At 39.1% G+C, this 25,895-nt stretch overlaps 1 protein-coding gene across 2 annotated transcripts; it reads left to right on the top strand.

Moving 5' to 3' along the window:
• The first annotated feature begins 3,143 nt into the window (after positions 1-3,143).
• Positions 3,144-23,848, top strand: AP4E1 (adaptor related protein complex 4 subunit epsilon 1). 2 transcript variants are annotated; one of them, XM_039723371.1, is made up of 21 exons: positions 3,144-3,328; positions 3,640-3,711; positions 4,571-4,694; positions 6,801-6,874; positions 8,201-8,322; positions 9,090-9,249; positions 9,719-9,885; positions 10,452-10,525; positions 12,372-12,494; positions 12,583-12,692; positions 12,953-13,092; positions 14,342-14,454; positions 14,594-14,712; positions 15,237-15,539; positions 16,080-16,194; positions 16,559-16,694; positions 17,248-17,503; positions 18,233-18,811; positions 20,183-20,367; positions 21,061-21,218; positions 21,664-23,848. In XM_039723371.1, exons 1-21 carry the CDS (start codon positions 3,167-3,169, stop codon positions 21,831-21,833), a joined length of 3,462 nt encoding a protein of 1,153 aa, XP_039579305.1. In that variant the 5' UTR covers positions 3,144-3,166; the 3' UTR covers positions 21,834-23,848. The 2 variants fall into 2 exon arrangements, with proteins under 2 accessions (XP_039579305.1, XP_039579306.1); XM_039723372.1 differs by having other exon boundaries at positions 3,199-3,324; positions 21,664-21,899.
• The last annotated feature ends 2,047 nt before the right edge of the window (positions 23,849-25,895 follow it).

The raw sequence follows: 25,895 nt of genomic DNA on the forward strand, positions 1-25,895 counted from the left end.
GCCTGTGTAATGTTCTCAGTGTAATAAAAATGTGGACTTTTCTCTCCAGATACCCTTCCTGATGTTTACTTCCATTCCACTTAAACATTTCTCACAATGCATTGTAAATGTGCATCCATTGCTAAGACTCTACACATTTCTCATTCAGTCAAAAGTACTGAACAATACAAAAGCAGTGAACATTTTAAACTTGCTGAAAGGAAGGTGTCTGTCAAGCAGTGAGAAAGGAGTTCTAATTAGAGACAACAGCATGAAGAAGGTGCAGGTCAAAACTGTGCCTGTTGATGTGGTATATCTACATATGGCTTTTTGGGTATAAGAGACATCTAATTGTGTTCAAATGTGTTTATTTTACAGGATATTCTTCTGTTTATGTGATAAATGTGTCTATTTCTGTGAAATCTTTTCTATATTATTTCGCAGATGCATGCGGTTTATTTCCTTAGTGTTAAATGTCTCCTGTTTTGGCAAGCCTCTCTAACACGGAATGATGAGAAGGACAGGGCAGGGGCTGGGGCTGATGGTGGGGAGAGAAGAGAATTCAAAACCTGCCATCTCTAAAGCTTCAGACACAAATCCTTTCCCTGTTCACGGGACTGCCAGCCACGTGCTGCAGCTGTGAGCACAGAGCACACTGGCACTGCCCATACGGTTTATTTCTTTAGTGCTAAAGTGTCTCCTATTTTGGCAAGCCTCTTTAACATGGAATGATGAGAAGGACAGGGCAGGGGCTGGGGCTGATGGTGGGGAGAGAAGAGAATTCAAAACCTGCCATCTCTAAAGCTTCAGACACAAATCCTTTCCCTGTTCACGGGACTGCCAGCCACGTGCTGCAGCTGTGAGCACAGAGCACACTGGCACTGCCCCCTCTGCTTTGGCACACCGGTCCCCCTGCTCCTTGGTGGTGCCCTGGTGAGCCTGTGTGACATGTGACAGACAATACATAATCTCTGCTAATTATGTAGGTTTAATCCTCACAGAAAAATGCCTGGGTAAGGGTGCTGTATTTGTTTCTCATTGCACCTGTTTCATCTGGCATCATTTACACCATCTACCACTACACGCTCCTCTGCCCAGTGCAGAGACAACATGCTGAGGAGCACAAGCTCTTCTATTTTGGGTTCTATTTTGGCTCATACACAATCAACCCATTTTCTATTCTGGAACTCTTTATTTCCAGCGATGTGAAATGAGCCAGAAAGAATACCACTTGCCTGTCAGATGCCAAGGAGAACTCAGAGGAATGACAATTAGAATGTTTCTTGATGTGGTGAGAGCAGCTGATATGAAGCGTAGAGAAATAACTGAAATGCAGTGTTACTTCTGCAGTAGTTTTATAAACACACTTCAAAGTTTTTCCTCTAGCTGGTGAAAAAAGCAGGCAGATGAAAGCAGGAAAAAGGCACAACAAGCCACCTTGCCAAGTTTATGCCTAGATGGTAGACATTCCTTACTTCTGTGGATTTGCTTTCTTTATTTTATCTCATATAATGCAAATGATATACTAAATAACACAGTGCTTAAAGGGAAAAAAGTGTTGGAAGAGTTACTGGTGATCTTTATGCGAGGCATCAGGTGTATCTATAATAATCTGACTGTAAGTCATGTATTTTGCACATATGTGTGCACTATGAATAGTCCTCTTGGTTCAATGCAATCATCAACAATTAACCCTGCACATGCCTGAGGGTTTGTGCCCTATGAATCATTTTACACACAGCATTTATTTATACATCACCTAAGGCAAAGAGAAGGATTTAAGACCCTAGAACCATGACAAATAAAATAAAAAACCCTCAAAGCTAGTGCCTTTTGAGCATTTATCCAAGTTCCATCAACTTTACCAGCAGCTTTTCCTATGCTTATTAAATGTACATTTTTGGTCTGCAAAGCTTACGAGTTTTTCATGCTTCTACAATGTAATGTGATATTTTTACATGAGCAGTTCTTAACTGAAATATTCTTAATAAACTCATTTTGTAAAGTGAACTTTAAAAACTACCAGTCCATATCTTTCATCTTAGCTTCACGGAAATGCCCATATAAATACTTTTAAAAATAATGATCTCTGTTCCTGTTGGGCTTTTCTCTTTTCTGATAATAAATCAATTTATAGCTTTGAAATTCAGCATGATTTGCTGTCCAGATGTATGTAGGAGACAGAGGGATTCCTTTTCATTGGAAACACATAGTTTGGAAGGGATTATTTCAGTTTCTTCCCCACCTTTTCTAGAAAAAAACCCCCAAAACTACCTTTGAACTGAAATACATGCTCCTTAGTGAAAATCTTCCCAAGAGGACAAAATGCTGCCAGGGTTGTGGGAGTCACCTCAGATCAGCCCTCTGGAAGCCTCTCAGCCATGACTAACCTCCTGATGTTCCCACCCGCTCTTTAAGAATAATATTTTTCGTAACTGGGAGGTTTACATTGGACATTTGGAAAAAATTCTTCACAGAAAGGGTGATTACTGGAATGCGCTGTCCAGGGAGGTGGTGAAGTCACCGTTCATGGAAGGGTTTAAGGAAAATTAAAAGTAGCACTGAGTGCCATGGCCGAGGTGACATGGTGATGTTTGGTGGACTCAGTGGTCTCTGAGGTCTGATCCGAACCGATTTCTATGATAAACTAGGTTAGAACCGAACCGATTCTGTGATAAACTGAGGTCTGAACCGAACCGATTCCGTGGTAAGCTGAGGTCTGAACCGAACCGATTCCGTGATGTAGCATGTAGCATTAGATGTCACGGCCGAGTTGACATGGTGGTGTTTGGCGGACTCAGTGGTCTCTGAGGTCTGAACCGATCCGATTCTGTGATAAACTAGGTTAGAACCGAACCGATTCTGTGATAAACTGAGGTCTGAACCGAACCGATTCCGTGGTAAGCTGAGGTCTGAACCGAACCGATTCTGCGATAAACTGGCACACTGCCTATTGGAACGCGGCTGCCATGCCTGTTCCGTGGCCCTGGCACCAGGAGCCCGCGGGCAGACCGGCGCTGGGACCGCCCTCCTCCCGCGGCCGGGCCCGGGCCGCGCTCCCTCAGGGCAGCGCCGCCGCCGAAGCTCCGCGTCGCCCTGCTCCACCGCCCCTCCCGGCCGGCACCGCCCGCCGCCCGCCCCGGAAGGGGCCGCCCGGGCCCGGCTCTTCCGGGGCGGTGGGTCCGGCATGAGCGACGTGGTGGAGCGGACGCTGAGCGCCCTGCCCGGGCTGCTGGGGCAGCACGACCCCGGCGCCGGCCCGGGCGGTGCCGGCGGCCCCGGCAGGGTATCGGCCTCCTCGCGGCTCGGCAGCCTCATCCGGAGCATCACGGCGCTCACCTCCAAGCACGTACGGGCTGCGGGGCCGGGCTCCTCTCCCTTCCCGCCGCGGGGCTGGGCTGGGGGCCCCGGGCGCGGCCTCTCCCCTCGGCCACCATAAAGCCCCGATAAACTCGCCGTGTTTGTGGGCGGCCGCGTTCTGCCGCTCCGGGGCACGGGCTGGGCGAGCACGGCCGCTGTGCTGGGGGCGAGCGGCCCCGGAGAGCGGTGCACGCTGCCCTGGGGAGAGTGTGGGGCAGCCTGAGCCACCGTGCCTCCAGCGGTTCTTGCACGTTCTGCCTGTGAAATCTGTGCGAGTTAAAACCAGTTTAATTTTTCTAGGAAGAAGAAAAGTTAATCCAGCAGGAACTCACCAGTTTGAAAGCAACAGTTTCAGCCCCCACCACAACACTTGTAAGTTCTGTTAGTGGCTGCAGGCTGTGGGACAGCAGCACTGAAGGTGAAGGACAGAGTGTTCTCACTCTTTATGGCAGGTGGATGTGCAGGTTATCTGCATTATAGATATTTAATCATCAGCATTAAAAAGTACCAATACATATGGTTTTGCAGCATGGTTAAAACAGTGAGAACACTGTGATTCTGATGGATGTGAATAAACTGCAACAATATGACCCTACTGTCATTCTGTAGTTTCTGAAGTAATGCAGACAGCAAAGCTGGGTGATGAGCTGCTTCCATCAAATAACGCTCTTGCAGGCTGACATTGTTCTTACAATTAGTTTGTGCTTTTTAAGAAGCTGTGCTTTGTTGTGTGCACTACTGTCATATCTGAGTTTCAGGAGAGGATGTATTCTGGTTTGAATTAATTAATACATATGTCAGTCCCATGAGTGAAGATTTTTGAAGGGAAAAATGAAATTTTATCTTGCATGTAGTGAGAAACCATCCTAAGTCAGGGTAGTAATTGGTAAAAAATAATTTGTGTTACAGTGTGGTCATCGTAATGCTTCAGATAATTAATATATTTTAAGTTGTCGTAGTTAATCTACTGTTGATCACATTCATACTAATCAAAATAAGAACTTTTTTTTAGGGGTAAAATAGGGGGAGTTCTGCCTTTTTAGCAGAAATTTAACACTGCTTTGCAGAAGAAGTTCATGGCAAAGAAAAAATTATGAATACTAAGATTTTAGAGCATGCATGAATTCACATATTTCTATGAGATAAAGTTCTCTGTTTCAGTACAGCAGGGAAGAAGAGCATAAAACATGTTGGACTTAAAATTTTCAATAAGTTGTTTCTGCTATTTCAGAGACTGATGAAAGAATGCATGGTGAGACTCATCTATTGTGAAATGCTGGGCTACGAGTCTTCCTTTGGATACATCCACGCAATCAAACTAGCCCAGCAAGGGAATCTTCTGGAGAAGAGAGTTGGTATGTGCATGAAGCTGTAGCCTTTATTATGATCTCAAATCCCAGTTTTAAAGTTTTTTTTAGGATTTATAATTCATGTCAAATACAAGTTACTTAAAATGTTCCTCTGTTTTCTTGGTCTTGTTTTGTGGTCTGTTACTTTTTGAAATTATCTAAATCCTTAGCTTGTGAGGTGCTCTGTGTGTGCTTTACAGCACAGAAGGCGGGGAAATTAATTTATTTTGAATCATCAGTTCTTTCATTGTTTTGAATTGCGACACCAGTAAACAAGTAATTTAAGAGAATGTTTGTTAAACACATCAAGCAGAAAATGAATTTCTGTCAGGATCTGGCTTCTTTTCCAAGTACTAGTGCAAGATGGTTCTGTCAGACAAATATTTTCTGTTTTGGTGTTTGTAGGATTTTCTTTTATTTTAGAAAGAATTGTAGGGAATGAGGCAAATAGGGAGGCCCTTTCAGCATTGAGCCAGAAGTTCCCAAAGAAATCTTGAAGGCTGGTTCAGATTTCTTTGAAATTTCATGGGATTGATTTCCTTCCCTGCCAGCATGGCCATAAACGTGTTTCCAATAGGTGTAGTTTGAAGTTTCTGTCAGCCTGTGTCATCCAGAGAATTTCCTTGCAGTTGTTGATTCAGCTGCCTAGTGAAGACATTTCTGTGCAGAGAAAATGGTTTAACTCCAAGGAATACCATGTCTGCATGCACAGAAAGAAGGCAATGTCTTGTGGAATGTGCTTGTTTGATAGCCTTTGTTTGAATTGCTTCTGGATTATCCACTCAAGTATTGGTGTTTCTGAGAGAACCCGTTAAAAGTGATGAATTAAGGTCGCTTTTCCTTGAGTAATGAAAGTCACAGTGTATGAAATGAAAGCGTACAGATGCTCTGATAGGGATTATGAAATTTTGTCTTCACCAATTTTATGGCTTCTGTAAGTGTCGAGAACCAGTGTGTCTTGTTCTTAATCAGATTGAGACCTTTCCTTACTAGGGCTCTTTTTGGGAAAGTTTTGGTGAAGCAGCACTTTTTTGGTTTTGTTTTTAATGTAGATTGCTTAAAATTCTCTGGACACAACGTGCCCTTAAGCTTTGATCTGATGTAAGGATGATATCAAGAGAGTGTGTGTGTGTTTTGGTTTCTTTTTTTGTTGTTTTGCAATGATATGTGATATATGAGTGTAATCATGTCAGTTCTTGGTCAGTATATCAGGGTTTGTATTGAGGAATTGTCAGGTGAGCAGGTCAAGATGAGTGACTCCTTTACCCAGTGTGAGCCTCGAGTCAGGAGAGTGAGCTCTCCCTTTGTGTGTGTGCTGAGCTGATCGTGGCCATGATCATAAGCAGGTAGATCAATGTGACAGCCAGTACAGTTATTTATCTTCAAGGTGTTAATTTTGATCCCCAAGCCCTATATGAACCAAGAATTCTCTAAAATCTCTCTCTGAAGTACAGTTCTTGCTATAGTTGCAGCACAGTCTCCTACCCCCCACTTAGTCCCTTAGTTTAAAAGCAGAAATGGGCCTTGGAAAAAAAAAAGTTGCTGGAAGGTTTATTTTTCTGCATTCTGGAATGGTTTCCTCGTTGTCAGAAAATAACATAGGAGTTCTTGGCACAGGATGGTGGATTTACTTTTGTATATTCCAAGTTGAATATAAAATTTCTTTGAAGAGTAATTTTATTATTTAGGAAAAAAAAAATAACACCTATAAGGAAGTGTACTCGTGTGGTGTAGTCAAAAAGTAATAAACTTTTCCCTGTGCAGAGAAGATGTTAGTTTTCCAGGAAGTGATTTATAATAGAATGGTGCTTTTGACTGTTCTTTAGCTGTAAAAGTATTGTAATGTCTCTTTTTTCTCATAATTTATGGATTCTTAGGTGTTATTTGTTGAACTTTGCTGCAACTTAAATGTAACTGATTTGCCTGAAAAAAGTGTCTTGATATTTGAAACAGGAGCAACTGTTATCCAGCAGTGTTTTTTGTAACACAAATTGTTAACTCAAACAGTTTTTTTGTAACTGTTTGGGTTAACACTTTGTGTTACAGTCTTAAAGTTTGTCATAATGTTGCACATTGCTTGAAAATAGTAACAAAGTCTGCTTTCTTTCATAGGTTACTTGGCAGTTTCTCTATTTCTACATGAAAATCATGAACTGCTGCTTCTACTTGTGAACACAGTTGTGAAGGTATAGTTCTTTTGTGAAAAAAAAAAGGAAGAAAGAAAATTTTACAGGCACAGGAGAAGCTGTTTCCATGTGCCAGGAGATGAGCCAGTGGGGAAGAACACCTGATTGAACAGAGGGCTTTGGCTGCAGCTTGGTGGGGGGCTGTGGGATGAAAAACTTGGACCAATTCTTCCCATTTTGTCACACAACTAATTACATTGATTATCAAAGAAAGTCTGAAACGGCTTTGTCTGCCTTTTTAATTTGATCTTGATGTTCTTGCTCTTGAAGCTATATTTTAAAATTCTTTCAGAGGAAATATGCCATAAACTTTACTTCATAAATGTACCAGTTATATACATTCTCAACTCCAGGAGAAGTCATGCATGCATATTGCAATGTTAGCTCTGGCTTTTAGCTGTTGGCAAGTATCTGTTGCCTTCTCTGAGCTCATCTGATGACTTTGACAGGAAATAGAAATACATTTTGGAGTACCACTGAAAATCTATTACTGATGTCTCTTACATGGAGCAATTATGACTTTTTATAACTCTTTCTATGCAATGTTTACTTTTTTTACTGCAGTATGCCTAAGTCCCAGAAATTACAGATTGAAAGTGATGGTTGTTTTGTTCCTGTGATTGAGAACTTTATCATAATATTTAAAAATATGGCTTGAAATTCACAAAGAATTAAATCAAAATAAGGACTGAAACTTATCTGGGAGAGATGGACCAAGCAAATTATATCAGCTAGAAATCTCACACATTTAATTTGTTTTGAAAAGTAATTGTAGTCTTCATAAGTTCAACCATTTGTTTTTTTTAGTTCAAGGTTACAGTGATCCATACCTACTATATTTGATTGTTAGTTTTGTGGACTGTTACTTGTAATTTCCATTTGCTTCTTAGGAAGTAGGTAATATTTTAGTATTCAGGTAGGTAATTGGCAGTATTACTGAGCTTGCTATTTTTTAAAATTCTTTTGGCTAAATCAAAAGCAGTAGAGAGAGTACTATTGAATTCTGTGGGAAGTGACTAATCTCCCTGATCCAGATAGGGACTCGACATATTTTTGCAGTCATTTCAGTAAACAAAAATTGATTGTAGCTCTATGTGTTAATGTTGCACATGTTTAAAATAAGAACGTAGTTCTGTAAGACGAGTGTGAGGAGCTGTCTGTTCCCTCTTCCTGTGCAGAAGAGCCTGATGAGCTCAGTGAAAGCAGGATGGTGGCTGGGGGTGGACTCTCTAGGGGGGTAGGTCCACCCTGCTTGTGAAAGATTTGGGGGATGTCTGTGCAGAATTTAAAAGTGTAAGGAAAACTTTACTGTGTTTTATGTAACAGGACTTGCAGAGCACGAATTTGGTAGAGGTGTGCATGGCATTAACTGTTGTCAGCCAGATCTTTCCACGGGAGATGATTCCAGCTGTTCTGCCCCTAATAGAAGACAAGCTTCAGCATTCTAAGTAGGTATTCATTACAGAATTTCAGATGGCCTTGTACAGCTGAATAACTTAATTTTGTAGGTAGTTTTTGTGTAAACTGGTGTTCTCTCAGTTGTTCTTTTCTAGTCATCACCTTTAGAATTGAATCCTCTTCTTGTGTTATTTCTTGGATTCTTGTCTCACTTATTTACAGCTTGAGTACTGAATAGATAGCAAATTTTTTCATAGCCAATGTGGATAGGTAAATGTAATTGAATTTATTTGCTGGAGTCCTTTTAATCAATATGTGTTTGTTGAGTAAGTGGGGAAAAAGATCCACATCCTTGAACTTCACTGATACTTTTTTCACAAACCTCTAGAGAAATGATAAAGGTGTATCTGTGGATACCCTTGTTTTGTTTGAGTTGTAGTTTACTATATTCCGTAAAGAGGGGAAAATGCTGTAATTATTGATTCAAAAGGGAATTGCAGAATGAATGAATTCAGTAATTAACTTCTAGACGTGTATTTTTTGCAGCTGTATATATGACCACAGCAGATGAGTCATGGCCTCATTGTTTATTTTGTAGACATTGTTTTAAATCATCAATCTGACATCTGTCCCTACTAGGCTTTAAAGCTGGCTTTGTCACTTCCTTGCTTAGGTGGTATTTGCAAAGTCATTTGTTACCAAAATGTAAAACACAGGTTCTCATCTCTACAAATCATGATCTGGGGTCTGGCAAGTTTTTTTGTAAAGTCAGGAGCTTAGAGTACCCTTGCTTTGTTAAGTGTAAATCTCATTTCAGGGAAATTATCCGAAGAAAAGCTGTTCAAGCTTTATACAAATTCTATCTCATTGCTCCTAATCAAGTTCAGCACATCCATGATAAGTTCCGGAAGGCTTTATGTGACAGGGATGCTGGAGTCATGGCTGCTTCTTTGCATATTTATCTGCAAATGATTAAGGTAGGCAAAGAATTGGAAGCACAGCCTAATTTGGGAGATTTTTTTTTTTTGAATACACTGTGCTCTACAAAGGTTCTAAGGTTCTGTAGAAAAAACTCACTTCTAGTAGTTAGAAAAGTTAATTTATGTAGTCGTGTTGCATTTGTTTCTGCCAGTCCTCCATGTAGCTGGACAGATCCACTTCTTCAGGGTCTGAATGCTCAGCATTGCTGGGTCCTTAGCTAGTGGATCCAAGTCCTACAGGGAAATTTCCTTGTAAATGTGTTACACCTGCTCCTTTGCAAATGTGTGAGAAAAGAGCATAGGCTTAAAGGGAAGAGCATATGGGTGCTGAGGGTTGAGAGCAAAAGTCTGATTTAAAGAAATGATGCCATCAGTGTAGATATTTTGATCTTACTGAAGTTGTGGATTTTTTTTACTTTGGAGTTGTATTGAAATATTTGAGTTGAATTTAATTTTCATTATGTAGGAAAACTCATCTGGATACAAGGACTTGACTGGGAGTTTTGTAACCATCCTGAAGCAGGTGGTGGGAGGAAAGCTCTCTGCTGACTTCAACTATCACAGTGTGCCAGCACCATGGTTACAAATTCAGCTTTTAAGAATTTTAGGGCTGTTGGGAAAAGATGATCCAAGGTAACCAGATTTTTCTCTGTAATTAATAATTTGAAGTACAGTAACAGCCTGCACCTCACAGACTGTAAGAGGCTTTCAGTGTCAAAATTGTTGCACATTTGTTTTTAACAAGACAGTGAACAGATTAATTTCTGCAAAAGTAATTTCTTAGCTTCTGGATTGTCTAAACGATTGTTGTACAATGTGATTAAAATGTAATTTTACTGGGACTTGTATTACAATGTTACCACTAACACTGAAGATCTGGTGTAAAGCTATTTCAAGAGTGCTTTACACATTTTGTGAGGACCTAATTGTCAGTGATTCTTTTCCTATTGGCCTGTTATTTATGCAAGCAGCAAGGGAAGTGTTTTTAATCTTATAATATGGTAAATGTTTCTTTTGAAAGCTTCAAGCATCCTGTTAAATGCCATTTAGGGTCATGTTATAGAGCTCTTCTGTGTTATAGTAAATTTGTGGATATGAATAATGTGTTACAGGTTTCAATAATACCTCTGAACTTTTTGGCAAAATAAGACTACATGCTTATTAGTGGTGCAATTAATTGTAAATATTTTCTTAAATAGGACAAGTGAATTGATGTATGATGTTCTAGATGAATCTTTAAGAAGAGCAGAGATTAATCATAATATTACATATGGTGGGTAAGGTTATTTTATGTAATTATCAATATTTGAAAAGATAAAAAATGAGTAGTTGATTATGCTAAAATACTTACAGAGTACTTTTGAAAATCTAATTATAGTCTTAACATTACTTGTATTCTCAAGTGTCCAACTAGTAAATAGTAGCACAAGTGATGCATTCCTGTACAGCATCAATTTTTTATCATTGAATTAAAACACATCTATATACAGGGAATTCTGTTTGGCTCAAAAGCCTTTATCCTGTGTTTGCATTGACCCTGCCCTTAAATACACAAAGTCAGCTGCTTCATGAAAGCTTTTATTGGACATTGCTTAAGTTGAAAAAAGCAATAAAAGAAAATCCTGCTGATACATCTCTGTGTGGTAGAAATGCTTTGATTTCTCCTCACTGCCCTTAGAAAGGCAATGGTGTGGAAGGACAGGGTCAGTTCTTTGCAGCTCCTCTGAGCGCAGTTAATAAACATCCCCAGGTCTGAATACCTCCCCCAAATCCCAGTTCTGATGCTCTAGAACCCTCCTTTAAAAGCTGTTTCACTGCTAAAAAAACCTACCACCCCAATTTTTTTATTGTTAAATACAGCCCTGCAGATGTGCCAAAGTCCCTGTGCTAATGGGATGGAAAGAAAGTTGAGACTTTCTTAAAACAACGTGAGGGGTGAAACAAAAAAGGAACGTGGCTCAAAGCTGTAGATGTCTAAGCTACATCATACATATGTTGTAAAGCATTGTGTAAGCCTCACTTCCATAAAAAGGGGAGCTTTGGGGGAAGAATTCTCTTTTAGTAAATAATAAACGAGGAAGCATCTGTCACATGTTTAGAGTATTCAGCTGATTGTTTCTGTTCTTTTAGGCAAGAACGTACAAGTTATTGGGAGGTGTGTTGACCTTTAGTACAGACTATTTGCACTTGCCAAGAGTTGGACATTAAATTTGTTTTGAGCACTTAAAGGGATAAAATGGGCAGTTCATTATGATTTGTACGAGGACACAATTTACATATGTAGTTTTTGTTACCTATGGCAAGCATTTTATAAAACTGTAGTTGATAATCCCAGACAAAAGAAAAATGTAATTCTGAGTGATTGCTCTTTCTTATAAAAAGTCATTGGTTATGGCATGTTTCTAACAGGCAGTTTTGTTGTGTGCTAGTCTTTCTGAGATTTGTGCTAGTCTTTCTGTAATGGCTAAGGAAGAGAGGGGGTTGTCTATTGGACAGTTCAGTTAGTCACTGAATTACAAGAACAACATCATTATTTTAAGCTCTAATTAACTTGGGAGACTAACTTGGTCTGAATCTTTACCCAAATTGTTGCCATAAAAGAGTAATTACTTTTTGTGTACTGTTCAGTTTACTTCTAGATTTTTCTCAAACAACTGTACAAAGCTGCTGGGTTTTTTTCTGGTTTTGTTTCTGTTTTGATTTTTCATTGGTTGTTTTTTTTTTTTTTCAAGAATGTTCTTAGGTTGATTTTGGCTGTTAGTAGTAGCTAAGAAATGGTATGAGTTACCAAAAATAATTTGTCTCAAATCCTTTATAGTTGCTTGTTGGCTTTCTGAAGACTGTCCCAGTCCAGTGCCTTGAGCAGCTGTAGGAGACTTCAAGGTTGGAAGAACTTTAAGGACAGAAAGTTGTATGCAGGGGCTAATTAAAGCATGTATGTACTAAAGGAGATAGACTTTTACCTGCTTTCCTTATGTCAGATGGTGCTGTCTGGTTAGATTCAGTGGGAGTGGGATAGCACTGCCAGTCCTTGAGGAGCACTGAGCTTGTTTGTTTGTTAAAAATTTTGGATTATAGAAGTATTCAATACGCATTAATTGTGTCTTCTCCTCCTGCAGCCATCTTGTTTGAATGTGTCCAAACAATTTATACCATTCATCCCAAATCAGAATTACTTGAAAAGGCTGCCAAGTGCATTGGAAAATTTGTTTTGTCACCCAAAATTAATTTGAAATACTTAGGTAAGGATATTTGATTTCATTATGCTGTCATTAATTTAGCCATAGTGGTAGCATTGCCTTACATCACTTGCAATCTCCTACATTCCAGGTTTAAAGGCTCTGACCTATGTTATCCAGCAGGATCCAAACCTGGCACTTCAGCACCAGATGACAATAATTGAATGTCTAGACCATCCAGATCCCATTATTAAAAGGGAGGTCAGTGAATTTCTAAATGTCAAGAATTAAGGTAATTGTTAAGGTGGAAGATAAGTTTTGTAAAATAAGTAGTGTACAAATGTTCTGTTTCCATCATTGTGAGAGAGTAGTTACAAACACTGTTAATGTGACAAGCTGTGTAGAGAAGCAGTGTATTTAATTTAAGAATAGTTGCTCAATTTGGTGTACTGAAGCTGCTGTTTGTCTGCTTCGTTTTTTGAGTGATCAGAACCAATTTTTTTTTGTGCTTTCTCTTTCAGACTTTAGAGCTCCTCTACAGGATTACAAATGGGCAGAATGTAATTGTCATAGTCCAGAAGATGCTTGACTACTTAAAAGAAAGTCAAGAAGAATATGCTATCATCAGCTTAGCTGGCAAAATAGCAGAACTAGCTGAGAAATATCCTTTTATTTTTGTGAACTAGCTGAGAAATATCCTTTTATTTTTCTGAAACTTTGAAGTCAGAGCTCAGGCACCTGTAGCATTGATACCTATCAAAGCATCTTTCATGATCTTGTGAAGTAGAAAGTGTTAGAGCTGTGCTTCCCATCCTTTCAAATGCAAAGGAAATATGCAAAAGAAAGCACACACAAAACACATACAGTGTTTCTTGTGTTTCACTGAGAGAAACTAATTGCACACAAATTTTGGCTTTGGAGTTTAGCATTAAAACCTTGTTTTTTAAATTCAAACTTTGAAGCCTTATACCACTGCATAGAGAGAGATGTCTCAGTGCTACTTGAAGTTCTGTTCTGTAGTTGTGGGACTGATCTTCCCTGATAGAACTCTTCACTGGTGTATGGATTTTCAGAGCAGCACACTTTGATAAAAACAAAGAAAAGATTTTTTATAAATGCCATAAAAGATGAAAGTAATTATTAGGGATTTGGTTTATGATGGGCATTACTGTTAGACCTGCCACTGCCTGATTTCTGTGTGTGTTTTTGTCAGATATCTGAGTTGTAAACTTTTGATAACTGAGAGCTGCCTTATCATCCTGTTTGTGCAGTGCTGGGCATGGAGCACTGTACTAAAAAAAGGTCTGTTGTCTTTCTGTATGCAAAACCAAATGCAATAACTCTGAAATTTCTGTGCTGTTGAAAATTTCCACTCATTAACTGTATTTTCCAGACTTGTCTGAGAGAAGGCAAAAGCCAACTTTCAAAGTTAGCAAAGGTTGATCAAAAGTTAAGTCTATTAAAAAAACAGTGAGGATTTACAAAAAAATGTTTTTGTAAAGTTGATAAATCAACAGCAAAGCACTGCTGAAAAGAACTGTTTTATCATTGATCAAGTGATGCTGGGTAAACAAAGATTATGTGGAAACCTAGCACAGGACAAGTGTGAGCTTAAAATAGAGTAGGACAAATGTGAACATATTGTTCCTTATGTGTGAGTCCTGCATAAACTCAACTTTTTCAACAGAGTAACTTCAGACTTTACTAACTGATCACCAGTTTTCATGATGTTTACAGGAAACACTTCCTAAAAGATACAGGAATATGTCCTCTTGAGTTAGATGGAGCTGGTGTTTGCCCATCAGTTATCCAACTTCCTGGGGAGATCATGATGGGCATTCCTCTGGAAATACACTAAAAAAGAAAGAAAAAGTTATGCCTTAGCATTTTATTCCTTAACACCTGGCCACATATGCCCCTAACAACGAGTGGTTCATCCAGACAATGAATGCTGTGTTCTCAGCTGGAGGTGATGTTGTGCATTCTGATATCCCAAACAACTTCCTGAGGCTGTTGGCTGAAGGTAACTCCCCACATGCTCTGAAGAATTAGGCATGTTCCTTAATAATCTGGGCTTGTTTTCTTTTCTTAAAATGTACTTTGAAGTATTTGGTAGAATATGTTACTTGTGTTTCATAGAAACTGTGCTGTTTTCCATCTAGGATTTGATGATGAAAAAGAAGATCATCAGCTACGGATGTATGCAGTACAGTCTTATTTGGCATTACTTGAGGAGGAAGATAAATTGTATCCCCAGAAATTCCTACAAGTTATGAGTTGGGTAAGTTAGACACAAGGTCAGAGTTCCATACACAGATTTGAGGAAGCTGTCACAGGTGATAATGTTTTTAATAAATATTTATTAAATGTTAATTTTCAGTCACTTCCTACTTGAAGTCAAGCTAACATGCTGAAATCTATTTTAGGGACCCCTTTGGTGACTAAGGACAATTAACTTGTGGTTTGTGGAAAAGCTGATTTGCTCCCTTTTATGCAGGTGGCTGTTGGAATGGCTTAGCAGCCACCTGAATCTCACTGTATACTGAGAGTCTTTCTGTCTTCATCCAAATTAGCCAGATGTTGTTGTGAAATGTTCTTGTTGGAGTCTGTTAAGGTGAACACAAAGGTCACTTCAACCCTTTGACATATGAAACACAACATGGTAAAGAAATAACTTGGAATATATTTAAATAATAGTTTCTTGAATGTGAGGTGGATTTATTGTGTTGTTATTTTAATGCCATATTCCAATTTCAAAACTGAGAGCACTGCTCTAAATGTATTTTGTCTGTTCTTTGTGAATAGGTGTTGGGAGAATATTTCAGTCTTGTTACAGATGTTGATCCAGAAGTTATTTTGACAAAGCTGCACAGCCTGCTGAAGAAGACTTTTGTTACTTCTGAAACTAAAGCGTGGATAATGGCTGCAGTCACCAAGATAGCATCACACACTTCCTGCTCAAAAACAGTGGATGAAGTAATCCAAGAACTCAGCAGCTCTCTGGATACATGCCTGAGACAATATGCCTTTGAGTTGAAGCATCTGTGTGAAGACAAAGCACTGATGAAAAGCTTGCTTCCATTTGATGCTAGTTGCAGTGACCTGGTGGTAAGACACATTCCACATTCTTTTTCATGATCCTCTTTGTAGTCCAGGGAGAGGAATATTTTGGTGAAAAGGTGTTTGTAAAATGAAATGTATTTGCAGTTTTCCCTGGGTGGAAGTCTGCTTAAAGGGAGTTTTCAGAATAATTTTTTCAGTCATATGGAATGAATCATAGTGTTCTGTACTGAAAGATAAAGAACCATGTTGTTTGGGTTAAGTAAGCTGGAGTAGCTTCTAGAAAAATTACCAATTTTAGTTGTCTTTTGTTTTTTCAAAGATAAGGTGGGCCTGCTTTAGTGATAGAGTACTGCTTTTGAATTCAAAGGGTTTACCTCCTATTTAAAAACTACTGATTTTGACCATGAAATTTCCACAGTAAATGATGGAAAATATTCTATCTATATAGCATCTTAACTGGCAGATATGGGAGATGTGACGTGAAGATCTTGGTTTGCTGATAAGACACCATATTCTTCTGGTAACATCTGGCTCACATAGAGCAAATATTTTCAGTGCCTTTTCATTCCTTTAAATTCTGTGTAGGTAGATGCTTCCTTATCTTTTCTGGATGGGTTTGTGGCTGAGGGACTTGGTCGTGGTGCAGCACCATATAAGCCTCATCACCAGAGACAAGAGGAGAAACTTTCTCAGGAAAAAGGTGACAGTTCACTGCATTTATTTAATACTGGTAAATTACCTGAAAAGTATTAACAATTAAAGTGACAGTTAATTTATCTTCTTAAAATAATAGTATCTCAACGCAGCTCTTGTCTGTAGACAAGAGCTAAGTTCAACTTAGATTTTAGTTCCCCCTTTGTCTAGCTGATGTATATAGATTGTTGTTCTGTAGGTCAGAAAGTCTTACTGTAATCCTTGCTGATCTAGGGGATTTGAAATTTATGGGGGTTATTAAAGTGAAAGTCTGAGAAGTTCAGCAGTACAGGGATATATATTTTCAGAAAATAGATTTAATTCTTAATTTTTTATGCCTTCTTGTAATTTTAAAATTGTCTGTCTTGCAGCTCTGAATTTTGAACCTTATGGATTGTCCTTTGCTTCAAGTGTATCCTCATCTGGTGTCACTGGCAGACAGTCCCCCACTGGTTTATCTTTTGGCTCTGATATATCTGGGAATAGTGCTGAGACGGGGCACAAAGAGTGAGTTAATTTGTGTTTGAAGTGAACTACATATAAGCTTCTGTTCTTGTCATTATCATGGGTCTTTGTTACTTCATTGCATGGAACTAGAAAGAGTGCTGTTGAACTTGGAAGCCTCTATCACATAAGAAAATCAGGTGGGGGCATCTGTGTAATAAGCAGGAACACAGCTGATGTGGTCAGACTCTTCTGCCACTTCCTTCACAGACTGCATGTGAGGTCATAGTTAATGCAGTAAAATGGGGGCAGGATTGCCTGATGATTACATTGCTTACTATTTTTTCTTTTTCTAAAGATAAAAGTGAGGTTAAGGTTTTCAGTGTAAGATGCTCCTTTTATTTTTAGTGCACTACACATTAATTCCATATCCATACTTTCATACAAATTAATAACTTCTAAACTGGTATGCAGGAAACCTTTCTAGAGTCTTTCTATTTTATTGCTCACTCTTGTCTATCAAAGCATCAAAGTAGTGAATGGTGTTTGAGTGTTGGCATGTTTTTATGAACCCATTCATATGGCTGATCCTGCTTTGTTTTGTTTGCCTTGTTAGGACAAATACTCTGAAACTTGAGGGAGTACGCAAGCTGTGGGGAAAAGAAGGTTACCTTCCAAAGAAAGAAAACAAAATAGGGAAAGGAGACGAGCCACCAGCAGTGCCTTGTGGCAGCTTATTAGCAGGGCAGGTGGGGGAGCCTCCTGCCTTGCAGCCTGATCAAGGGGCCAGCCTGTCTGAGGAAGACAAGGAGAAGCAGCAGTTAGCATCAACTTTGTTCATTGGGCTGGGATCAAGTGCTGGTGTCAGCCTGGTAAGTGATTCTTTTGAGACTTACAGTTTATACTTTATATGTGGTCTTACTGAAAATTACAGATACTGTATGCAAATGGAGATCAAATTAGTGATAAGACAACCTCACCCCACCCAAGTCATTGAAAACTATTGAGAATGGCTTTTGCAGTGTGATATTTTATTGAAACCTGAAACAGCTTGATGAAGCAGCCTCTGAGGCAGAGCTGATTTGGTAACTGGAACTTGCTTCTGTTTACATGTTGTGCTCCAAGTTTTAGTGTTAGTTTTCCTGAACAACTGCTCCTTGCCCCAGTCTTATACAGCTGTCACATTTGGATGTAAGGCTAGAATTTGACACCCTATGTCAAGACCATTTTTAATTGATGTATGGTAGTATGTGGAACATAAAAGAATTCACTGTTATTCATATTTTAAGACTGGCATCATATAAGCCAGCTCAAATCTTGGCACTTAGCACTGGTTAACCAGATAATACCTTTGCTTAGGCTTTGCTTAGAGCTTTTAGTTAAGAGAATCTTGAGTCATTCTTGCATTATAAGCTAATTTAGTACTCTGTCAGAGATAGAGCAAACCCCTGGATCCATTACAATGTTTGGAATCTGTTTCTATTTGTCATCTGTTTTTATTCCTTGGTCCTTCCTCACCTCCTCACTGCATGGTATTGACAGTAACACAGCTGCTTCCTAGGAACTTTTCCACCCATTTTTCTTTCCTCTCTCCTTTTCAGATGGGCAAAGCAGACACAGCTACTCAGAAGTTCAAAAGGAAATCAAAGATAAGTGAAACTCAACATTTGAATGAGGAGGCATCAGACTTCCAAAACAGTGCTGCTTCAGATTTTGGTCCCTTACTTGATACAGTACCTATTAATGTGGAAGACTCTGAGGGAAGTACGCACACAAGGTTAAGGAAAGCCTCCCCTTGTTCTTCAGATATTGTAGAAGACAATTTAGCATTTGAAACACCTCAGTCCCTCAGAAAATCTGTGCTGGATGACAGAATTTCAGCTAACAGGCTGTCACAGTCATCTTTGTTTGCTGATGGCAATATTGAAATTTTTCAACCTTCTTCAAGTGCTCAAAGTGAAAGTGCCAGTGAAACACCATTGGTCCCTTCCTTACCAGAAGAACTTAAAGAGCTTCCTCACTCTGAAGTAGTGAGACTTTGTCAGAGTGATGCCTTAGCTCTGCATTTATGTAAGGTGTGGACAGATGACTCTCTGTTGCTCATTGTTTTTGTTTCCAATAAAGCCACTTCTGCACTTCATGCTGTGAACTTAGTGTTTGAAGAAACAGAACACTTTCAGGTAAGAAACTTTGTTTCCATTGTGTTTTAAATTAACTTGGAACTTCTTGCATTTTGCTTGCATTTAACTGTGCAGTATTTGGTTTGATGTGCCAGCCATGCCTTTTTCCAAAGTATTTCCTTAAAACCTGTGGTGCACCTGTTACACATAACTTTAAGAGGTGGTGAAAGAAATGTCACTATAAACTTACTGTTACTGGCTATAAAATTTAGCCTCTCACTTCTTTAATTCACCTTGATTTTTGTTTGCCTCTGTGTAATGAATATGTGTGATTTTTCCATTCTGAATGCAAAGACTGAACCAAATTCAAACCTCACTGGTCCTGCTTGGAGTGGTATGACTTGAGTTCACCTCACTGTGTAGCTTTCTTTTGTCTGGGTATGGGTATTGTGCTTGTGCTTTCATTTGTATTTACCTGATAGGCAAACAGGTAAATTTCCTGTTTTCCTGCTTTCCTGACGCCAATTTTGTGTAAGCTTCTTTCCATTTTCTTTTCAAAGACATCAGTCATGGTTCACTCTCATGTATTTAGTTGAGAGTGCAGAAGAGTTGATCAGTTTATTTTCTTACATTGGCTACATTAGGGATTTAAAAATGATTGGTAAAGGCATGTTATAGTCATAAATAAAACTTCATTTAAATATTTGGAAAGATACTTAGGAATTGCCAATTGATTGTTCTATCCACAGATTTTGCTTAAAAGAAGCACAGAATTATTAAACGACTCAGCAAGTGATAACTGGATAAAAATAATTTAAGTGGATTGTTTCTTTTAGAATTGACTTAATCAAGGAACTGCTAATTGGTTATGGAGTCCCTTTCCATTTCTGATGGGAATCAAACTTGTTTTGGCATTGATAGAGAGTGAGCATCTCCTGTCTAAATTTTTCTTGTAATTCACTTAAATTCTCACCCAGACCACCACCGTGGATAGAATTTCTCTTTCCAGGTTGTTTGGAGAGCCAGGGACTGCTGAGTAATCTAGAAACCCTCCTTTTTATTAGGGATGCTTTCTCAACTTCTTGCATTTAGTGTATAGCTTGATGTGATGCTCCTTGCTTGTATATTAGTTTATGTTAGGACTGAGCTGCAGAATTCGGGTTCTTGGTGCAGTTCTTTGGAGCTGGGAGAAGCCAATTGTCAGAGATCAGTTTCACTGGTGCTGTGTATCTCATGGAATGTTTGTAGGTGTTAGTGATTGATTTGTCCTTCATGAGGGCTGAGATATGGTAGCTCTGTTCACTTGTCAAATACTCCACAAAAAGTCAACAGAAATAAGAGGCACGTACAAGTTTTATAGCTGTGTCTGGATCACTTGCACAACTTGACAGCAAGACTTACATTCTTTATTCTTTTTATGACATTATATAGATTTTGGAGAGTGCCACTTCCCAGTTTCCTGTAATTGAAGCTCAAAGTGTGGAACATTGCCAGAAATGTGTGAGGATGAACAAAGTCTGTACACAGGCAATTCTTCCTGGCTCTGTTAGTTACCAGTCAGAGATGGAAACTCACCTTGAATTTTCAGTAACTTTATCATTGATGGACTTCATCAGGTAAATAAAACAAGCTGCAGTTTTTAAAAACACTTTTATACAGCTCAGTGTTAGACAAGGGTAGGATAATTTGAGTATTGACTATGAAAATATAAGGCTTCACCTAGAGCAGCTAATTCAGATCTGAGATGGCTGGTAAAGATAATAATAAAGGGTTATTTTACACTTGCAAAAAAGGGTAAAGTTCCAGCAAGAAGTACAATTGCAGGGAGAATATTGACTGTAACTCTTTTTGAGGAGGCTAACAGAGCAGAGAACAGAAGGACATGGTGCTTTAAAATATGGCATAATGTAAACATGTCAAGAGGAAACAAGTGGTTTGAGTGCACAAACCAGAACACTATGAAAAGGTTGACAACTTCTGCAGAGGAAGAAGAAAGCTCATTCTTTTAATTTTTAAACACTGCATTTATTTTAGGAGTAGAAAAAGACGAATGTCCTTTGTCCAACAGACTTCTCTTTTAAAGTGAAATTTGAAAATTAATTTTTTAAAATTTAGAAATCTAAAGGAAGGTCTAGAAACGTTTTTAAATGTTGAGCTGAAAAGAGGAGGGGTTTGATCAGGCTAATACATATTTACTTATTGTGTGCTCTATTGTCCAGCTGCTTCCATATACAGGGGTTTTTTGAGACACAAGATATTCAGATTTATAAATATTGTTTGACTAAGAAATGTGGTGAACTTCCTTTTAGGCCAATGGAAATGACTACAGAAGACTTTGGGAAGCTGTGGTTGTCTCTTTCCAATGATGTGAAACAGAATATAAAAATGTCATCTTGCCAGGATTCCCTTTCAGCAGCCCTGAACACACTGCAACAGAAGCTGAAACTGCACAGAGTTGATGTTATAGGTAAGTGAAAGTGTACTGTGGGGCTGCTCACAGGATAATTTGTGACAGGAAAACAAGTGCATGGAAGAGAATATTTTACAGGTTAAGGGAGGGGATGTTTGGGAGCATGGTAAACAAGGGACTGGTGTCCCATGGATGTTGTTTGCCTCACTCAGGGGTCTGTGGGAAGGTGCTGTAAAGGTACAAGTGTTCAGCAAACAGTGGATTTTACAAAAGAGAAAACTTACACTGTGAAGAGTTTTGGGTAGGGCACAAAGGGAATGAAGCTATATGACAAATAGGAAGCTGGGATTTGGGCATGATTTGTGGTGATGTGTTCCATGAGTTAGAGGTAAGAGTAGGGGAAAACAGCTGACATGAAGTGTGATAGATGCACTTTCTCTCAAGTCTGCTATAGCAGTTGTTGCTTGCTGGTTGTTACTTCATTTTTGCTGTGGTCTCCCAGGTAATGAGGGAATCCTGGCCTGCCAGCTGCTTCCATCTGTGCCCTGCCTGCTGCACTGCCGTACTCACTCAGGGATGCTGGCCCTGTGGTTCAGATCCCCTTGTGCTGCTCTTCCAGATGGTTTGCTCTATCAGTGTCAGAAGGTGATGGAGGAATCCTCAGAACAATAGTGCCTGCCTTAATCTATTTGGTGTGTGAAAGCAAGTCTAAGATTTATGCAGTTGCACGGATAATTACCAAAGCTAAACTAAGATACTGCTTCTTCAAGTATTAAAAGTTTTCTTCCAGCTGGCAATGTCCAAGTGGACTTGTGGGGGGAAAATGGTGACCTAAATTACCCCTGCAAAAACATGCTCAGGACTGTACAGTACATTAAAGTATTGTTACCTGTGTAAGTGAAATGTATATTAATTTTGTTGTAAATGACTGAAAGTATTTATTTTTATTACACAGCTTTTATAGATGCCAACACTTATTCTTCATGGCAACTACTTAAATATGATTTTGAAGAAAACATATTTCCATTATGAGGTCAGACTTGATCAGTTATTTAATTTTATTTTGATAATTTTTCTAAAGCTATTTTTAAGCACTGCTGGCAACAAGACCCATATTGGTGGTTATATAAAACAACTTATGTAGCAACAAATGCATGGTTTTAAAACAGTTAAAAGATTCTAGGGAGCAAAATACTTCCCATGATCTTTGGTATTTACTATGGAATGATAACATCTAAATAGGTTTTTGATAGGAGTCAGGCATGCAAAAATTGTTTCAAAGCACCTCCTGAGGATTAGCCAAAGCCCTTCAGGTTAGTTCCTGTCTGCAGTTCTTCCTGCCCCAGATTTCAGTCTCATTCCCTTTCCATGGGGAATGTGACAGTCACTGAGTCTTTGTGCATGTCTAAGATGGAGTTCCATGTGGATCAGCTCTGAGATGCTGAGCTGGGAGCACTGGCTGTGGACATGTTGACTGCTGGATTGTTGGGTAGTGAACATGTTCATTGCTTTCCAGTCCACCCTGTAAATTTAATCTGGCCAAAATCCCTGTGCATGAAAATTCACAAGGGGAAAACTTCCATTTATTTTTACTTCTAATTATTTATAGCCTTGGTATGACTCATCAAAGGTCTGACTTGCAGAGATGTGGCTGTGTTGTGTGTGCATGCCTGGGAACTGCAGCAAGGCATGAGGGATTAAATCAGAGCAGCAAATGTGGAAAATGTGTCTGAGCACATTGTCTCCTCTTCCTGAAGTAACCTCACAATCTTGAAAATCCAGCAATCTTAATTTATTTAGATGCTACATGAAAAATAGTACTGGTTGGTATTACTTGTAGCTGGTCATGCTTTCTATTGAAGCATCCAAGATTGTACCCACAGTTCAGACATGGTACAAAGGGATTCTGTGGAGGAGTTCTCTACTTTGTGTGTTTAATAGTAACAAGGAACCTCTGACATGTCAGCATTACTGATTCTCACCTGATAAGCACTGGTTGTAAAGGCAAATAAAGTATTCTTTTACTTTGATGTTTTGGTAAACGTTCATGAAATTGATGTAAGAATGTTAATGTGCTGATAGCAGTTTTTCTTTTAAGTCAAGCCACTTGTGTTATCACAAGTATAATCATCCAAGCAAAGTTCCTTTTTTATTGTTGTTTCAGTACCCTCTTACTGAGGAATTTAAAGTGCACTGAACCTGTAAATATATTTAATGTTCGGCATACTTAAATGTTTACTTGGCACTTCAAGACAGTTTATATAAATGAAAACTGATTTATAGTGGAATAATTTCCAGCAGATTATTTCCCTGCTGGTAAATCAGACTTGTGTTATGCAATTGGACTTCTGTAATTATAGGAACTCTGATACAAATATCTGTTTGTGGCCTATGCATTTAAACCATTTCAGCAAGGAGATGTTCAATGTCCTGGTGTTTAAAGAACAACAATGCCTTCTGTTGTTAATGTAATGTTCTCTGTAACCTTTCTCACTGTATGAATAGTGTATGTTAAGGTGTCAGTATTCTGATTCTGATTGCTTTTGGTATCATCACTTAAAGGAGTTTGCAGGGAATTGTACCTGTGTCAGTCATTACTTTTGGATTGCCCAGCAAATACTGTTCTGAATCTATCACCATGTTTGCATTTCTTGCAGTTTAATAAAATTCAGTTTTATTAAAAAAAAGTTTGCTTGTTAAATGTTCTTTTCCATCACGTGTAGCAGTGTTTCTGTATATTAAGAACTAGTTTCTATTTTAATTGTTTCTTTTTGCATCTGAACAGTGAAACATCACAGAAGTCTTGAATCCATTAATAATTTAAATGTCGTGTTTCTTAGTTGGAGATATCAAAGCAGTGAAGGCCTACACTTTTTAAGCAGCATTGTGTGCCAGCTCACATTATCCAAACCTGATTTTGTTTTTAGGCATCACAGGAGATTTCAGTGTCTCCTGTTGATCACAGCTGACATGAATAGCAGATTTTTAAGTTCAGTGCAAGCATGAGGCATTGCTGTGGAGTTGGGAGCTTGGGCAGTGGCATTGGCTGAGTTGAAGGTGGTTGCAGCCCTGAGCTGAGCCACGAGGCTGTTTGGTGTAACAAAGCTGCTGCTGTGCACCAGGAGGCCTGGCTGAGCTGGGGAGCTGCCCTGGAGAACCTCCAGGGTTAACATCTCAGCATTTCAGTGCTGGCAGTCCTTCTGATCTTGAGCCAGCATCCAGTTGTCTCAGAAACAGAGCTGCAGAGGTAACTCTACAAAGGAATGTTATTCCATCTAGCTCTGTATTGAAAAGTCTGTCCTGGGTGTCCTCATCTTCCATAGTATTAAAATTACTTTTCTTTGTGACTTGGTCAATCCTGAAGGATGAACCTGTTTCCCAGGGAGGGAGATAAGGTGCAGAGAAGCAGGCTGGAAGGAAGAGAGCACATAAGCAGTTTGCATGAAGGAGTTGGCTCCTTCAATCAATCAGAAGCCAGTCTGTACTGACCATGCTGAACTGGTTAACAGGGACTGGACCAAACCCACAGGTACCAGGAGGCCTCCCTGTTTTACTGCTGTGTGCCCTGAGAGTTCTGGACATGTAGGAGTCAGCAGGAAAGTGATTGTATTGGATCCATATTTCAACTGTTTTGTCAGCTTCTACCTCCTTACCCCAAGTGTTTTCAGGTATTTTTACTGAAACACTTTGGTAGGAAAACTGGGGAAAGTGCAACAGTTTGAGGCAGGATGTTTTCTTAGATACAGACTAAATCTGTTGGATTCTATTACTTTCTGCTAAGTATTCCCAAATCCTCCTCATTCTGTAAGGCCCCAAAAGAGTAAATTTGTGTATTGGATGTCAGGATCTTGAGGTTTTCCTGTACTTGCAAGTAGCTCATAAATGACACTTATGGTTTCTAAGTATTGGAAAAGTGTTTATGTCTTGTAGAGTCCCACCAGTAGCTTTCCAGCATAAAAAGCTGTATTATCTTTTTCTGTGTGGGTAAGACTGTGTGTGGTCTTTTCCTGGCATTGATTTATGTAAAAACAAAAATAGACCTGCTTAAGTCATCCAGTTAAAACTTGCTTTTTGCATTTCTGTTGCTGTGGTGAAACTTAATTGTGCTTTACTGCTTGGTTCTCTCCAGGGCCAGCTATTTATGTCCCTATATCTGAGAATATTTCCCTAGAACATATCACATGCTCAGTATGATGTGCACCTCTGTGGCACAGGCACCATTTCATTAACATGTCAGAAGTGGTCACTCCTGTGAGAGTTTCTTAAACAATAACATTCTTGTATTTATTATATAAAGCTGGCAGTGATGAAGCAAAGAATATTGTGTCCTGCCATGATATAATTCATAAAATTAACCTGACAGAAATGTTTTACCAGCAGGAAGGCTCAAAGCACCACTTAAAGAGATTGCTTTAAACTTTGATTTTAAGGTAGTTGTCAGTTTTCTCTTTGTGCCAGTACTTCACTGCTCTCAGTATAATTGCCATGTGAGCTGTTTGCAAATCCTGAGCTTTTTCAGCCAAAACAGTTTGCCTTTTTTGGGAATAAGGACAGGAGAATAAACGTTTCTTATTAAAACGTTCTGGTAAGTTCCAGCATCTCCATCTTTAGGACAGGGCTGTGAAATGTGTCAGGCATGTGTCTTCCATCTACCTTAAATCACATCAAGCTAAACTGGGCTGAATATGTAATGGGAAACTTGCAAGAAGGTCCTTGGACGAGTGAGATTTTGGC

This window comes from Passer montanus, unplaced genomic scaffold, assembly GCF_014805655.1.
Source record: "Passer montanus isolate IOZ18808 unplaced genomic scaffold, ASM1480565v1 scaffold5, whole genome shotgun sequence".
NCBI lineage: Eukaryota > Metazoa > Chordata > Aves > Passeriformes > Passeridae > Passer > Passer montanus.